Raw genomic sequence first — 17,789 nt, 5'->3', positions numbered from 1 at the left:
TTTGGGTTCCTCTGTTTAAATGAAGAATCATTTGACTCTGCAGGAATTAAAGGTAATTCATTATAATCTAAACAGTATGTAAGTCCTGGCAATGCAATGACCGGCACAGTTCTGAACTGTGCAGGGTTCTGTTTGCCGGGCTCCAGGGTCCGTCCATTGTCATTCTTTGAGAGGTTCCCAACAGCTACTGGGCCATCAAACTCAGTATTGCACTCCCCAGTTAAAGCTTCTGCCTTCCCCAACTGGTGTAGTTCTGTCCTCTGAATCCAATTCAGGAAGAACAGCTGACCTCCGGCAAGGATGCACTGGGCTCCAGAGAAGGTTTTCCCTCAGCTTCGCTGTCACACAAGGGACACTTTTCAAGTGCAGCTGAGCTAGGAAGGGTTAACCTTTCCAACATGCATGTCCAAATCTTTCCCCCTTTGGCACGGTTTTTCCCCATCCTTAACTCTTGCATTGACATCGTTGGAAGTTCTCCTAAGTTTAACTTCATGGGAGCAGGTGCGAAAAGGGTCATAGAAAACCTCACTAGCCACTATGCTTTTTAATACAAATCAGGATCCACCAATCACAGCAGAGATTCACCGCCCCCCCCCCCGGGTCAGGGGTGAGGAACCTGCGGCCAGAGGATCTCATGTGGCCCTCAGCCTAGTTTCAGCCCCGCCTACTTTGGAACCTGCCTGCTTCAGGCCCGCCCACTGTTGCCTCTGGCCCCGCCCACTGCTTGGTGGGGGATCCCAGCCATTTCCAGAGGGGAAGAGGCTCCCTCCGTCCCTCTCGGAGGAGCTGTGGGACTACGGATGCGGCACGGACGAAACGGCACGTTGGTTTAGCCCACCCTGCAGGGCAGGTGGGTGCATCTCTTCCCGCTGCAGATCGGCAGCTTCCGGAGAACCTCTTACCTGAGCTGGCTTTGCTGCAGCGCTTCCCAGGGTCTCGAAAGAAGGGGACGGTGCAAGGGGAACGGAGGATGCCATTCTGCTCCGGGTGCTGCTACAAGACGGGCAACACAGAAAAGGAGGGTCAGAAACAGAAAGAAAACAGATCTGCATCCCAACAACTGAGGATCTTTTCAGGGACTCTGGAAGAGAAATACTCCAGTATAAAATGTATGTTTACCTATTGTTGTTAATCTATATTATTATATAGCTTATATTCTGCCATGTTGTTGCGGTTTTACTTCTTTGAATTATTTATTTGATTCCTAGCCTGATTTCTTCTTACAAAGAACTCAGTGCAGCTTATATCATTCTCCTCCTGCTCTCAATCTTATCCCCACAACAACAACCCTGTAAGGTAGGCTGGGCTGAGAGTCTGTGACTGACCCAAAGCTCGCCCATGGGGATGAGAACCCAGATCGCCTGAATCCCAGTCCCACCCTCTTAACCACTACACCACATTGCCTCTCATGTTATAATGTTAACGTCTTTTATATTTCTAGTGTTTTATATTTTAACTGATGTTTTGTAAGCTGCCCCGAGGCTTCGGCGAATGGGGCGGCATAGAACTTTTTAAATAAATAAATAAATATTGTAGAGTCATCACTCCAAAGGCTGGTGGATATTAATCTCCATAATAATCTTGATGATGACGATAGGGTTGAATCCAGGCTTCCACTGGATCAGCTGTTCTTACCCCGATGGATTTCTTCACCTGCTCCTTTCAACTGCAGCCCCCTGAAAAAGTGGCAGAGACTTAGTCTGCAAATAATATCAACACGCAGTGCGGATTAAGTAGGTTGTCTAGGTGTCGCCACTGAAGGATGAGTTGTCCTTATGCAGAACACCTGCTCTATAATTACACCATAGTCTGTTCACCAGGAACAACCCAGAGTGCACAACCCACAACAAACCACACTTCCTGGCTTGACTGTGGTTACAATCCAAGTTAAACCATAGTGCAGTGTTTGCATGTCATGACAACCCACAATTCCATTAGTGCCCATACTGAATTCATACTCTGGGTTGTCCTGATGGGAGACCCAGGCCAAACCGTCAGGAGACTTTGCTGGATGGGGTGAGCTGAAGAGAGGGAGTAAAAGGCAGATTCTTGATCCAACCCTACAATAAAATATTTTCAGTGAAAACAACGAAGAGTCTTGTAGAAGCTTAAACACTAAGACATTTATTCTGATGTAAGCAATGTTGACTTCAGCTGATGTATGAAGCACTAACTTCAAATTAGCTGATCCATATGCATAAGCAGCTGGTAGGGATAAAGGACGAGGGTAGTAAGCCATGTTGTTGTTGGGAATGGAAATGCGGATTGTTTTTGCATCTTCTCTCTTCTTCGAAAAAGAAAACTAGAGGAGATGAAGTTCAAAATGTGGCTCTTCTTTCAGCTCATTCCTCCAGCTCCAACAATCAATTCTAATTTTAAAGAGATTTGCATCACCTTAAAAATTTACACATTTAAGGTGCAACTCTAAGGATGTTTAAATAGAAAAAAGTCACACGATTTCCTGCATAGCCCAGCCAGCTCGCAGAATATGCTGTAACCCCCAGTGGGCATCCATGGGACTTGCAGGGCTTCTGTCTCGTCTAAGGATTGTGCCTTTATTATCGCTAAACTGCCAAACCAAGAAGTCTCCACTTCTGAACAGATTATCCTGAAATTCAAGATCTGGCTGTCAGATCTTGAAACAACTAATCTGTTCCCCTTTCAAGGCTGGGGCAATGTTGCTAGATTGACCCGGAGGATGGTTAAAAAAAAAAAAATCTAGCTTGCTCATGTGGTTTTAAAATCTTTGGAAAACTGCAAGGGAAGTCTTCAGAATAAGAATAATAAGAGGCAGTTTTGCATAATGGTTAGATAGCTGGACTGGGACTCAGGCGATCCACATTCTAGTTCCCACTCGGCCAGGAAGCTCACAGGGTGATTTTGGGACTCTCAGCTTAACCTACCTCACAGGATTGTTGTGAGGATAAAATAGAGAAGAGGCCAACTTTGCTTTGGGTTCCTTGGAAGAAGAAGGAAGACAGTGTATAAATAGAGATGCATAATAACCATAATACTGTAATATGTATTTTATTTCTTCTCTATACTGCCCTATTTATTTTTATTTATTTTTCTATTTATATCCTGCCTTTTTCCTACAAAGGGCTCAAGGCAGCTTACATCTCCTCCTCCATCTTATCCCCACAACAACAACCCTGTGAGGTAGGCTGGGCTGAGAGTCTGTGACTGGCCCAAGGTCACCCAGTTGGCTCCATGGCTGAGCGGGGACTAGAACCCAGATCATCTGAGTCCCAGTCCCAGTCTTCACCACTACACCACACCCTAGAGCCGATATTCTTAATGAAAAGCACAGTAGCAGCACTCATCACCGTCTAACAGGCCATCTGCCTTCCGCTAAAGGCAGAGGAGCACTGGCCGGGAGGAAAAGTTGGCAACCGCAGATCGCGCTCATCGCCCAAAATGCGCGCATGCGCGCACCTTCTCCAGCATCCCTTCGGCTTATCCATCAGATCCGCCGGCGCGGTCCTTGTCCCTGACCCATCCAGACAAGGGCACCCGCTTACCCCAGGCCCGCCTTTGTGTCCCAGTCTCTGCTCTGCAAGGAATCAGCCGCGCAGCCTGGCAAGTCCAAGACCGGCTGAGATTCGTCTTACGGCCGCACCCTCCCGCTTTCTTCCTCCTTTGCTGCAAAGGTGTCTGGGAATTGTAGTTCTTCCCGGCATTCTTCCCTTCCCCCCAGCACTGAACAGAGGCAGAGGCTGGACCCCCGAATCCCTGTAAGTCCTCCTGCCCCACCTCCCTCCTGCTGTCCAGTGGCACTTGTGGAAAGGAAGTTTCGGGGCTTCAGCTCCCCCAGGCGGGCTGGATCTTTGCCCCCATGAGCTTCCCTTCTTGCTTCTCCACCCTGTTTCTGCTGGAAGTTTCCCCCCGAAATCCTCTCTCCTGCCCATACACACAGGGTGCCCTTAGGAGACAGAATCCTGAAAACAAACCTGCAGAGAGGTCTAAAGACTTTAGAGCATATTTTCCACATTTGCAAGTGCAAATTTGAGCATCTTTTGTCCTGAGGGCCTGATTCAAGGATCTTTTGGGAATTTCGCCCCACCCCAGGGTGAAATCATGAAGACTGGATGTTCAGAGGTTGTGTGTGTGTGTGTAGACAAAGGCTATGCAGCAAAGCAGACTTTGTGTGTACACATTTCAGAAGTGTGTATATTTTGTTTACAGGAAAAGATATCACATTGGTGCTGCAGCTCAGGTTGCAAACTGGGGCCAAAGTGTAGGGCCCTATAGCCCCCAAGCCACCCCGATAACCACTTGGAGGGTGGCAGGTGAGGAGGGCAGCAAAGGCAAACCCTAGAATCACAGTAGGGTTGGAAGGGGCCAGAAGGCCACTGGATCCAACCCGCTGCTGTTGCAAGCCCATTTTAATCCCGTTGTCATGATGGGGCTATGACTTAAATGCATATGCTAAGAATAGGTTTCGTTCACTGTGGACCAAGGCCAAGATAATTCTGGTATTCCCAATCATTATGCATGGGTGTAAAAGCTGGACAGGGAAGAAAGCTGGCCGGAAGAAAACGGATGTGTTTGAAAATGTGGTGTGGGAGGAGAGCTTGGTGAATACCCTGGACCGATGGAAAGATGAAGAAGGGGGTCTCAGATCAAGTCAAGCCAGAACTTTCCCAGGAAGCAAAAATAAGACAACTGAGGCTGCCAGAGGAGTTCAGAGGAGGCCAAAGGATGATCTGGGGACTTGAAGCAAAGTCCTACGAGGAGAGATTGAAAGAACTGGGCATGTTTAGCCCTGAGAAGGGAAGACTGAGGGGAGATAGGATAGCACTCTACAGGTACTCAAAAAGCTGTCACGACGAGGAAGGATAAGCTCTCTTCTCGATCATCCTAGAGTGAAGGACATGGAGTAAGGGGCTCAAGTTGCAGGAATCCAAATCCTGGCTAGATACCAAGAAAAATTTCCTGACTGTTAGAGCAGTACGGCAAAGGAAGCCATGACCCAGGAAGGTCATGGGCTCTCCCACTCTGGAAGCATTCAAGATGCAGCCAAATAGCCATCTGAGAGGGATGATTTGACTGGGTGTCCTGTGCTGAGCAGAGGCTTGGACCCTCTGGCCCTCTGGCCCCTTCCAACTCTATGATTCTATTCTTTGGGCACATCAAGAGAAGGCCAGGCTCCCTGGCAGAGGTGCTCCTTTATGGAGTCCTTTTCAAGACAAGTGTTTGTGAAGCATGCCAGAATGTACCTTCACAATCTAAATGGCTCGACTGCTAGCAACTAAACCCTGGGAATCTATTGACTTTAGGCCCTTTCTAATAGAAACAGTCTCCTGTGAGAACTCGATCCAAGAATCCGGCACACCAAATTTGGCTTGCTAAGGGACAAACCAAGCTTCATTTCCTTATTTAGTTTGGCAAACTTTTCTTTTCTGCTGTTATAAGAACAACTGAAGAATGCCACTGTTTCATGGACCTTTCTGGAGTGATATTAAAATATGGAAGATCTCACACCATATGTCTTCTTTCATGGACTGCTACTATGATCGATCCGAAGAAACAGTTGATCCACGGCACCTAAGTTTGTCAAGGGGAAAAAACGAATAACCATTTTTTCTTCATTAAAATTTAGGTTGCTAAAATAAGAGAAAACATCACTCCTACCCCCTGCCAAAAAGAGAAACAGAGAGAACACATTAAAAAATTAAACTTTCAAATCAATTTGGCCCCTCATAAAAGTCAGAGTTTTGCTTCCTTTAACTCAGAGGTGTTGAGCTTCTTTCAACAGGAGCAGCAAATCCAATTTCAGCTTCCTTCAGTTGCGATTGATATATCTACTACGGCCTACCTGGACAGACGGAGCCTGGTTACAGTTATCCATGCTCTGGTAACATCCCGATTGGACTAGTATAATGCACTCATCATGGGGCTGCCTTGAAGACAAGTCGAGAAATTTCAACTGGTTCAAAATAGGGCTGTGCAGCTACTGGCAAAAGATTTTATACCACCTGCACTGGCACCAGTTAAGCTCAACTTAAATTGAGGCCCAATTTAAAGTGCTTGTATTGACATATAAAGTCCTAAATGGCTTAGAACCAGGATACCTGAAAATCTGCCTACCTGTCTGCTAAGATCTGGGCCAGAGGGCCTTCTGAAAGAGAGGAGAATGAGGGCAAACAGAAGGAGGGCTTCTGGTTGCCCCCCATCTCTGGAATAGGCTCCCTAAAGAAGCTTGCCTGGCACCTTCATTACTAGCATTTCAGTGCTGGGCAAAGACTGTTCTATCTTCCAGATGGATTGATTTTATGCTACTATACCTATACAATTTTTAGTTGAACCTATGGAGATGTGTATATTATATTCTTTTGTGGAATTTATTTATTGTTGGTTTTATTGTGGAATAGTCCACCAGGAGCCAGCCAAATTCATGAAGGACAAGGCCGTCCATGGCTACTAGTCCTCATGGCCATGGGCTACCTCCAGTCAGAGGCACTATGCCTGTGTGCACCAGTCACTGGGGAATATGGGTGGGAGGGTGTTGCTGATATCCTGTCCAGAAAGTCACCCAGAGAGCCTAAATTGGACTACAGGTTGTGATATGTAAACGGAGTGACTGAATGCATGTCCTACTTTTGGTTTTTCCATGGGTGGCTGGTTGGCCGCGGTATAAGCAGAATGCTGGACTAGGCAGGAGTTTGGCCTGATCAAAAGAACTCGTCTTACATTCTTGGCAACACTTAGACTATTGCATCTTCCCAATATTTGTATTATGGCACATTCAAGAAAAGCCTTTTCCTACCCCAAGCTTGAGCCTGGGTCACACCCTTTCCCACAGTATCATCATCATCATCACATGTCATGGATATTCCCTTATTTTTCCTCCTGTGAGAAACTTGAGATGGCTTACATAACTCCATTTTACCCTCACAACAACCCTGTGAGGTAGGTTGGGCTGAGACTTTATGCCTGGCCCAAAGTCACCCAGGAAACTTCATGACCAAGATCTCCTGGTTCCCCACTCCAACATTTGAACCACCACACTGGCTCTCATGGTAGGTGATTTTAGACTTTCCCTTCGCAAGCAAACTCACCTCCTAAAATGGAGAATCTGCAGCCTTATTTTTTAAAGATTACTAAGAAAAAAACTAAGGCCACAAGGGGTTTCCTCTCAATACTGCTGTTTACCTTTGTGTGTCTTTTTGTGTCTTCGAAGCTGCGAACATCTAATAAATCTTTTCCCACACTGAGAGCATTCATAGGGTTTCTCTCCTGTGTGCGTTCTCTGGTGGGTACAGAGCGACACTTTCAGCTTGAAGGTTTTCCCACAGTCTGGGCAGGAGAAGGGGTTTTCTTTGCTGTGGGTTGCCTTGTGGGCCTCCAGGGAGGCTTTCTGATTGAAGCTTTTTCCACACTCTGGACACGTGAACAGTTTTTCCCCAGTGTGGATCCTCTGGTGTCTCGCCAGGTTGCTTGTATTAGGGAAGCTTTTGCCGCATTCCGTATATAACGACGGCTTCTCTCCTGTGTGGACTCTCTGGTGTGTATTAAGGGAGGACTGTTGGCTGAAGCTTTTCCTACACTCTGTGCACTGGTATGGCTTCTCTCCCGTGTGGGTCCTCTGGTGCGCAATAAGGTGACACTTTGAGTGGAAGCTCTTGCCACATGCCGAGCATGGATGGCATTTCTCTTTGTTCAGGGTCTTTGTGTTCATAAGAAGGGACTCTGTGCCATTAATGGCCTTCTTCAGGGATTCTTATGGCTTCTCCATGCATTCTCACATGGGTGAGAAACCCTCTTTTCCGTTTGAATATTTTCCCACACTCAGGGCAGACGTACGGTTTCTCTTCCCTGTGGCTTGCCTCGTGCTCAGTAAGACATACTTTCCGGATGAAACTTTTCCCACAGGTGGGGCAGGCATAGGGTTTCTCTCCTGTGTGGATTTTCATGTGTCGCATCAGATTTCCTTTTTGAGAGAACCTCCTTCCACACACAGTGCACAAATTTCTTCTCTCCCCTGTGTGGATGGCCTTATGTTTACTGAGGGCTTGTTTGTTAATGAAACTTTTCCCACACTCAGAACACTGACAGGGCCTCTCCCCTGTGTGGATTCTCTGGTGAAAGATAAGGGACACTCAGTTCACAAAGCATTTCCCACATTCTGGACACTGATAGGGTTTCTCTCCCATGTGGGCTCTTTGATGCAAAATCAGTCTCTGCTTACAGCGGAAGCTCTTCCTGCACTCAGAGCACTGGTACGGCTTCTCTCCTGTGTGGATTCTCATGTGAACTATAAGTGACACCTGGCACACAAAGCTTTTCCCACATTCTAGGCATCTGTAGGGTGTCTCTCCCATGTGTGCTCTTCCATGCAAAATGAAGCTCTGTCGCCAATTGAAGCTTTTGCCACAAACTGAGCACTGAAAGGGTCTCTCTCCTGTGTGGATTCTCTTATGAACAATAAGGGACACGGGGCTCAAGAAGCTTTTCCCACATTCTGGGCATTTATAGGGCTTCTCTCCCATGTGCGCTCTTCCATGCAAAATGAAGCTCTGTCACCAATTGAAGCTTTTGCCACAGACTGAGCACTGAAAGGGTCTCTCTCCTGTGTGGATTCTCTTATGAACAATAAGGGACACAGGGCTCAAGAAGCTTTTCCCACATTCTGGGCATTTATAGGGCTTCTCTCCCGTGTGTGCTCTTTCATGCAAAATGAAGCTTTGTCTCCAACGGAAGGTTTTGCTGCAGATGGGTTTTCTGATAGGTTTTCTCCCCGTATGGATTCTCTCATGCATCTTCTTTTTGTGCTTACTCAAGCTATTTTTGTACCTGGAGCTCTTCTTACATACAGGGCATGAGTCGGTCTCTCCTGCATGGTTTTCTGATGTACAGCAAGGGACGTTTTCCGTGGGTAGCTCTTTCCACACTCAAGGCATTGATATGGTCTCTTTCCAGTGTGGGTTCTTTGATGTGTAATGAGGTATGCTTTCTGAACAAAGGCTTTCCCACAGCTGGAGCACTGGTAGGGTTTGTCTGCTGTGTGAGATCTCTCATGTACAGTTAAGTTCAGACTACAGAAACAATTGGCCTCTTCCAGGGATATTGACTTTGGTCTTTCTACTGGACTGCAATCATCGTCATTGGCCGGCAGCTGAGGGATACCTGCCGGATTAGTCACAGAATTATAAGCAGAGCTGGGTGGACTCAAGTGCTCAACCCTAATCCCACAGGAAAAAAATTCAGCACCAGCAAAGACTAAATTCTGTACTAAAAGGGTTGGCCAGCCCTTGGCTGGTTATGGGATGAACAACAGGTTGAAGCAAACATTCCACGACAACAGAAAGTTGTCTGGCTAAGTTGGCTCCCTCAAGTGGGTTGCCCAGAGAATTCCCACAATGCATTGGAGCATTACAGATGGAGAGAGAGAAGGGGTCTGTGTTGTACTACCACAGCAGGTCTTCAGTGCGGCTTACATTCCCTTCCCTATATGCCCTCATGCCCCTTACAATCAACAGGAGAGGCCTTACTCCAGGAACCCTCCTTGAAGGAGGTAAAGAGGGTGTCTACCCGGAGGAGAGCCTTCTCTGCAGTGGCGTCCAGATTGTGAAATACACTCCCCAGAGAGGCTTGCCTGGCGCCGACTTTATGCTCTGTTTGGCGCCAGGTAAAAACCATTTTATTCAACCATCATTTTAAGAATTAAGGATTTTAGATGTTTTAAGATTACAGTCGAATTTTCTTTCTTTAGTTTTGCAGAATTATGAATGTTATTTATGTATTGCTTTGTACTTTGTTTTAATTATTGTATTATTATTATTGATTGTAATTTTATTATTATTACTGTTTTTGATTATTTTAAGTCGTCCTGAGACATTTTATCAGCAAGGACGGGATAAAAATGTTTTAAAATAAATAAATATGTACATACATACACAATAACAATGACAAATGTGTTTGTAGTACAATTGTACTTTTATTTATTACAAATCGGTCCCACTATTTATTTATTTTATTAAGACATTTTTATGCCGCCCCATTTGCCGAAGCCTCGGGGCGGCTTACAACATACTACTGTATTCCGCAAGAGAAAAAAGGCCAGATATAAATGCAACGGAGGAGGAGGAGGAGTGAACTTGGGCCACTAACTTTCTTGCCCAGTCTAACCTACTTCACAGGGTTGTTGTGAAGATCAAAGCAGAGGAGAACCACACACACACTCCTGAGCTCCAAGGAGGAAAGGTGATAAATGGGTTGCCCAACGTAATGAAGTGCAACATCGCATCGATCAGTGGGATTATCATCTCATTTCCTTTATTATATATTTTTTGCCCAATAGCCCAAACTGTCTGGCAGGAGGGGGCCGTTTGCAAAGCTTAAGGAGAAGGGGAAACTGAGGGGCAGTAAGACAGCACTCTACGAGTTTGTGACAGACTGTTGCCAAGATCTCTTCTCGATCTTGCCAGAGTGCAGGACACGGAATAACGGGTTACAGGAAGCCGTTACAGATTCTGGGTGGACATCAGGAAGAACTTCCTGACTGTTGGAGCAGTAGGACAGTGGGACCCATAGCCCAAGGGGGTGGTGGGCTCTCCCACACTGGAGGCCTCCAGGATGCAACTGGACAGCCATCTGAAAGGGATGGTTTAACTGGGAGTCCTGCCCTGAGCAGAGGGTTGGACCTGATGGCCTTTTGGCCCCTTCCCACTCTACTATTCTGATTCTATGATTAAAAGCACATGATAATGAAACTATTTACATGCTAACATATAAAAACAAGATGCAGAGAGACACACAGATATCAAAAAACAATTTGAAACAATTAACAAGAAAAAATTCAAGGCCTGATGAAGGCCCTCATCACAGAGTGCCAAATGACGAAGAAGGAGGATACATTATTTTTATGTATTTATTTATCTATTTGTATCCTGCCTTTTTCCTACAAAGGGCTCAAGGCAGCTTACATCATTCTCCTCCTCCATCTTCTCCCCACAACAACAACCCTGTGAGGTAGGTTGGGCTGAGAGTGTGTGACTGGCCCAAAGTCACCCAGTTGGCCCCATGGCTGAGCGGGGACTAGAACCCAGATCGTCTGAGTCCCAGTCCCATGCTCTTAACCACGACACCACACTGGCATTAACTTGGTTCCAAAAGGTAACACTGCTGACAGCAGACAGACCTTGTCAGAGAGACTGTTCCATAATTGAAGGGACCACCACCAAGAAGGCCTCCTCCCTTATTGCTGCTTTCTGAGCCTCCCCTGGAGGGGGCAGTTGGAGACAGAAAAGGGGCAAAGGTTTATGCACAGAGAGGCACTCCATTACCTTACCTGGGTTGGTGTGAGAGCCTATTTCCCCTGATCCACGAAGGCCTGGTTCCAGTGGGTCGTCCCAGTGCTCCAGCTGGGAGATGAGGGGAGGTTTGTGAGGTGGAAATCCCTCTTGGGGAAAAGAAGGCAAGGAAGTGCTCAGGAGGAATCTGAGACACTCATCTGACACAGAGCTTCTCCTAAAGTCTTTGGAGGAGGGTCCACAGCAACCCAACTTGATGGCCATCACATTTTCATGCTTAAAGGGCACTCTTGCAACCTGTGTGGTTCACAGTACAGGAAAGTCCTCTGTCAGGGAGCTGTCAGGAAGACAGAGAGTGAATCAAGCCAGAACTTGGCCTGGAAGCAAAACGGACAAAACTGAGGCTGTCCTACTTTGGGCACATCCTGAGAAGGCCAGGCTCCCTGGAGAAGGCACTCCTGCTTGGGACAGTCCAAGGCAGAAAAAGAGGAAGACCAAACACAAGGTGGATGGATGCCATCCAGGAAGCCACAGCCTTGAGCGCAGAAGTGCTGAGCAAGGTTGTTAAGGCCAGGACGTTCTGGGGAACTTTCATCTCCAGAGTTGCCATACGTTGGAGACAACCTGACATCTCGTTGCAACAAGGCCTTAGGAATGGATCCAGCTTAGTGCAGGCTGAAACATCTCACTGTTCGACATAACAAAGCCTTCAAGCAAACACACACAATTATGCCTGCCCTGTTCTACATGAAGCCATGACCACTGGCACCCTGGATCCACCCCCTGCTAGGTGTCCCCCTGGAGGGAGGGCCTGGCCTACTCCACCCCTCTGAATGAGTGGGGCTGCCCCACGGCAAACAGAGAGGGGCCATACCTCCTCTGTGCCTTGGCTGCCTGAATTCTTTGGACAATCCTCCATGACGCATGGCTGTACATAGTGTCACCATGAGCATCTGTATTTGCAGCAACCCCTCTGGCCTCCCCACTCCGCCCCACCGCAGGCATGTAACTCTGATCTTACTCGATATTTACTTTAAACGCATCATGCTCCAAGGATCTTTTTTTTTATAACCATTCTGTGCTCTTTCATGTTTTTCTTTTAAAGCTATTTGTTTGGGGAAGCAAGTAAGTTTTAACTCAGTTTCTCTCCTGAGGAAGCACTGCATTTGCACTTTGTATTTGCATTCATATGCCACCCCGTAGCCAGAGGCTCTAAGCAAGCATCCTTCTTGCTTCTTTGCCCCTCCCTTCCACTGGACAAGGAAAGGGACTCCTTACCCCACAGCGCGGCCACATTCCAGTAATTCTCCAGCATGATCTCCCTGTACAAGGCCCGCTGGCTCGGCTCCAGCAGGACCCACTCCTCCTCCGTGAAATAGACGGCCACTTCTTCAAAGGTCACCGGCCCCTGCAAGAAGGCCTATTTTGACATCTCTTTTTTAGCCCAGATTTATTGCCAAGGCCTCAAGGCGGCCTGCGGTTCCTGGGAAGAGGAAAAAGCAGGATCGAATAACACATAAATAACAAATGATGAAATACAAAAACAATAGAGGGCTGTAAGAGGAACGCAGAGAAAGCCTAAAGCTAACCAATGGGGTGCGATAGTCAGACGGTGGGACTTTGACTACGGAGAAGCAGAGTTCAAGCCACCCAGAGAGTTTTGGCCATGGGGCAGTATAGAAATTAAATAAATAATAATCTCCATGATAATCCCATGCAGCTGTGAAGCCCATTGGATGGCTTTGGGCTAACCACTCTGTTTCAGCCCTTACCCACCTTGCAGGGTTGTTGTTGACATAACAGGGTGAAAGAAACTACCCACAGGCTCAGTCTACACACAAAACAGCATGCAGTGGTCAAATTATTTCCCTTCAGATTCTAGGCACAGGTAGATAAAATCTGTCACTACCTCCATTTCTTCCCCATCTATTTGCCAGGAAGTGAGAGGACTGGATGCCATGATCTTAGTTTTCTTAATGTTGAGTTTCAAGCCAACTTTTGCGCTCTCCTCCTTCACCCGCATCAAGAGGCTCTTTAGTTCCTCTTCACTTTCTGCCATTAGAGTGGTATCATCTGCATATCTGTGGTTGTTGATTTTTGTGGTTGTTGTTAGTTGCAAAGTTGTGCCCGACCCATCACAACCACATAGAGGACATTCCTCCAGACTCTCCTGTCCTCCACCATCCCTTGGCATCCACCCAAGCTCATACCCACTGCCCCAGTGACTCCATCCAGCCACCTCGTCCTCCGCCGTCCCCTTCTCCTTTTGCCATTGAAGGAAGTAACTCCGTGATTGAGAAACAGTGAGGCAAACAACCAAGTCATGAAGCCAGTCTGAAGGAATGTGGAGGGGAGAAAAAGATAATTGGGTTGAAGAAGGAAGGCTACTTTCCATCTCATACTCCCATTAGTTTTATGAGACGGGGTGGAAGGGCAAGGTGAAGCCAGAAAGGAGTGAACTAGTGAACTTGTAGTTATGAACACACAGGCGTAATAGGCTGATGAATATTAACTCACACACCTTGAATAGACAATGGGCTAATTATAATGCACATATGTAGATGTATGTAGTGGGATGAGATGGGAGATACGAAGTGGGCAGATGGAAAGACTGTAACCCCCTAGTCCCTTACCCAATGAGGGAAAGGAGGAGGACTGTGGCGGATGGGTTGAGGGTTAAAAGGGGATGTTTTGTGTGTTTGTACTTTGGAGAGATTCTGAGAGAGCGGCTCTCTCCGTCTATTGCAATAAACGAAGGAATCGCCTCACTCTGATGCTAGTCTTGGTTATTTAACTTGAGGAGAAGTATTTTCGCTGCTTTTTGCATAACACCGTCAATTGTTCCCAGCATCAGGGTCTTCTCCAGTGAGTCCTTCCTTCTCATTAGGTAGCCAAAGTATTTGAGTTTCATCTTCAGTATGTGGCCTTCTAAAGACTAGTCAGGGTTGATTTCCCATGGGGTGACGCCAAGGCCTTCCTGGCCTCCTTCGAGCAAGTGGCCAAGGCCTGTCGGTGGCCCAGAGAAGAGTGGGCAGCCCAGCTCCTGCCGGCCTTCAGCGGAGAAGCCGAGCAGGCCTTTCGGAGCCTGGAGGCCAGAGACAGGGAGGATTATGGGAAGGTGCTGGAGGCCATTTTGTGAGAGGACGCCATCCTCAGAGAGGAGAACCGCCTGCGCTTCAGGCATTTCTGCTATCGGGAAGCCGAGGGGCCGAGGGGGGCTTCTTGGAGACTCTGGGAGCTGTGCTGCCGGTGGCTGAAGGCCGAGCGGCGCTCCACGGAGCAGATTCTCGATCTGCTGGTCCTGGAGCAGTTCCTGGCCGTCCTGCCGCCGGAGATGCGGAGCTGGGTGAGGGCGGCTGGGCTACAGAGCTGCTCCCAGGCCGTGGCTGCTGTGGAGGAATTCCTGCTAGGGCAAGGGGAGGCCGAGAGAGAGGGCGAGCAGGTGAGATTGAGTTGTGGGGTCTGAAAGTACGTGGCAGGCCAGCGTTTGCGATCTCCGGTCCCAGCAGTGGCGCGTCAGGGCAAGACGGGCTGAGTCTCCCCAAGTGTTAACTGAGTGCCAGACCAACAAGGGGCCAGTAGCAGCACGGCCCACCAGCGATTCGCAGGGCTCTGTCGGGACGTCTCTGTCAGGACGTACATATGCATAGGAAAAACATTGCAATCATTTAAGCAATTTTAATTAAAAATTGAGACCACAAAGGAGGTTGCTTCAGTTCAGGCTTTTGGCACATTTGATGTGTTTACGCCCAATCACAGCTTCATCTATTCATTGCTTTTGATATCCTTTCTTTAAAAAATACTCTTTAATTGCTAAACACCTTGGTCTTACGAAAAACAATGTTCATTTTAAATAATGGGGGAGTTTTTTTGGTGTCTGGCAAAACCGCTTTTCCTCTCATTTTAATGTTTAATTGATTTTAACTGGGGTTTTAGTATTTCAGTTGTTGGATGCTGTGGTGTTCTGTTTTATTCTACTTGTTTTTATTGTAAGCCATCCCAAGATGCTAGTGGTGGATGGAGCAGAAAAGCTCTTAATTAATTAATTAATACGATCCCATCATATTGCAGACTTTTCTCGTTCTTTTCCTCCACCTCCTCTTTTCCTCTATTGTTCTGTAATGCTCTTGTGGTCTAAAATAATTATTAAACATCACTTAAATAATTTTAAGGCACCATCCTTTGCATCTTTCAGCAGAAAAATGTTCTACTGCTTTCCATTTTCAAGTAATCTTCTAGATAATCTTAAGGTGCCATCCTAGGGTATCTTTAAACAAACAGGTTCCCACAATCCCATAGATGCCTCATTCAGGTGTTGTGGGACTTTTTTTTCTCAACATGCATCAGATTGTGTCCTAAATTGCATGTTAATTACATTTTTTAGACTACAAAGATGTTGCCACAAAATAGAGGGGTGTAGGGGATAGTCGTGCCCAACCCATCGTGACCCCATGGACAACATTCCTCCAGGTTCTCCTGTCCTCCACCATCACCAGGAGTCCACCTAAGCTCACACCGACTGCCCCAGTGACCCCATCCAGCCACCTCATTCTCTGCCGCCCCCTTCTTCTTTTGCCATCTATTGTTCCCAGCATTAGGCTCTTCTCCAGGGAGTCCTTCCTTCTCATTAGGTGGCCAAGTATTTTAGTTTCATCTTCAGTATCTGGCCTTCGAAATAGCAGTCAGGGTTGATCTCCTCTAGGACTGACTGGTTTGATTTCCTTGCAGTCCAAGGGACTCGCAGGAGTCTCCTCCAGCACCACAATTCAAAGGCCTCAATTCTTCGGCGCTCAGCCTTCCCTATGGTCCAGCTTTCACAACCATACATTGCGACTGGGAAAACCATAGCCTTGACTATACGCACTTTCACTGGCAGGGTAATGTCTCTGCTTTTTCATATATTGTCTAGATTTGCCATAGTTTTCCTTCCAAGGAGTAAGCATCTTTTAATTCTTGAGTGCAGTCACCATCTGCAGTGATCTTGGAGCCCAAAGAAATAAAATCTGTCACTATCTCCATTTCTATTTGCCTGGCATCTATTTGCCAGGAAGTGATAGTACCAGATACCATGATCTTTGTTTTATTGATGCTGAGTTCAAAGCCAACTTTAGTGCTCTCCTCTTTCACCTGCATCTAGAGGCTCTTCAGTTCCTCTTCACTTTCTGCCATTAAAGTAGTATCATCTGCATATCTGAGGTTGTTGATATTTCTCCCAGCAATCTTAATTCCAACTGGTGATTCATCTAGCCCGGCCTTTCACATGAAGTGCTCTGCATATAAGTTAAATAGGTGGTGGGGGGGGGGGGGGGGCAATATACAGCCTTTCCATATTCCTTTCCCAATTTTGAACCAATCAGTAGTTCCATTTCCAGTTCCCACTGTTGCTTTTTGACCTGCATATAGGTTTCTCAAGAGACAAATAAGATGGCCTGGTACTCCCATCTCTTTAAGAACTTGCCACAAAAGAACTCAAAACAGCTTATATCATTCTCTTCCTCCTGCTCTCAATCTTATCCCCACATCAATGACCCTGTGAGGCAGGTTGGGAAGAGAGTCTGTGACTGGCCCAAAGCTACCCAACTGCCTCCATGCCCAAGTGGGGTGTAGAACCCAGATCACTTAAGTCCCAGACCCAAGCTCTTAACCATTATACCATACTGGCTGTCCCAATGCTGCTTAAAAACTCTCATGAGGGAGCATTTACTGCCTTCTGAGACAGTTAATTCCACTGATCCTAATACTGAGTCAAAATCCCCTTTCCTGGAATTTAATCCAATTGCTTCAGGTCCTAATCCCTACAGCAACCAAAACCAAATGTATGTGACAGCCCTTCAAATGTCTATATTGTCTGTTCTCCATGTCGGTCTAATTTAAGGTGTGATCCTTGCAAGCTGAGAATACTCTCCTTGCATAGGTTTGCTTATTCCCTAAAGTGGCACTCAACTGTGTGTGTGTGTGTGTGTGCGCGCGCGTGCGCACACACACACACAACTACACTATGTATCTTGCAAAGTAAGAGTCGATTTTGAAAAAGTAAGACTTTTTGGAAATGGGGATACAGTGCAAAACCCTGGATTCTACCTTTTTTCATGGGGGTTTGGAGAATCTCTCTCTTCTGCCACCAGGAGGCAAGGAAACGCTAGGGTAAAAAAGAGAGTGGAGAAGTGACATTAGCCATCACTAGGGAATTAAAAGATTCAATCTGTGCTATATACAGGATTGTAATATGCTGGGAATGAAAACAGGGACAGCAAGGGGGAAGTGTAAGAAGAGTGCTGGTTTAGCACAGCACGCATCCCTGCCAGGGAGAGCTCCACAGTCAATTCCTATGCTGGATGGAAGAAAATGAGAGTTGAGGTAGGGTTAGTCCTGCTGAAAAGCCAACTTAATTCCTTCCCCTTCGCATTCCTCTTTCCTTTTATGATGTGCCTTTGTAGATTGCAAATCCACTGGCACAGACTGTCCTCTTTTGCTGATTGCATGTAAGCTGCTCCTGAAGTATTTTCCAAGGCAGAATGGGATAAAAACTGAATA

The 17,789-nt window shown here is 46.8% G+C and overlaps 1 protein-coding gene across 1 annotated transcript; it reads right to left on the bottom strand.

Annotated features, from left to right (window-relative positions):
- Positions 1–4,823: 4,823 nt before the first annotated feature.
- Positions 4,824–13,170, bottom strand: LOC123035068 (zinc finger protein 585B-like). Its single transcript, XM_044452908.1, is given in 8 exon segments — positions 4,824–4,860; positions 6,091–6,121; positions 7,156–7,669; positions 7,731–8,671; positions 8,851–9,129; positions 11,294–11,404; positions 12,534–12,663; positions 13,165–13,170. Coding segments are annotated over 8 exon segments (2,049 nt in total).
- Positions 13,171–17,789: the final 4,619 nt, after the last annotated feature.

The sequence above is a fragment of the Varanus komodoensis genome, unplaced genomic scaffold (genome assembly GCF_004798865.1).
Source record: "Varanus komodoensis strain SLA01 unplaced genomic scaffold, ASM479886v1 scaffold76, whole genome shotgun sequence".
NCBI lineage: Eukaryota > Metazoa > Chordata > Lepidosauria > Squamata > Varanidae > Varanus > Varanus komodoensis.
The sequence above is the reverse complement of the archived record's forward strand: the minus strand, read 5'-3'. Positions and strand labels throughout refer to the sequence as shown.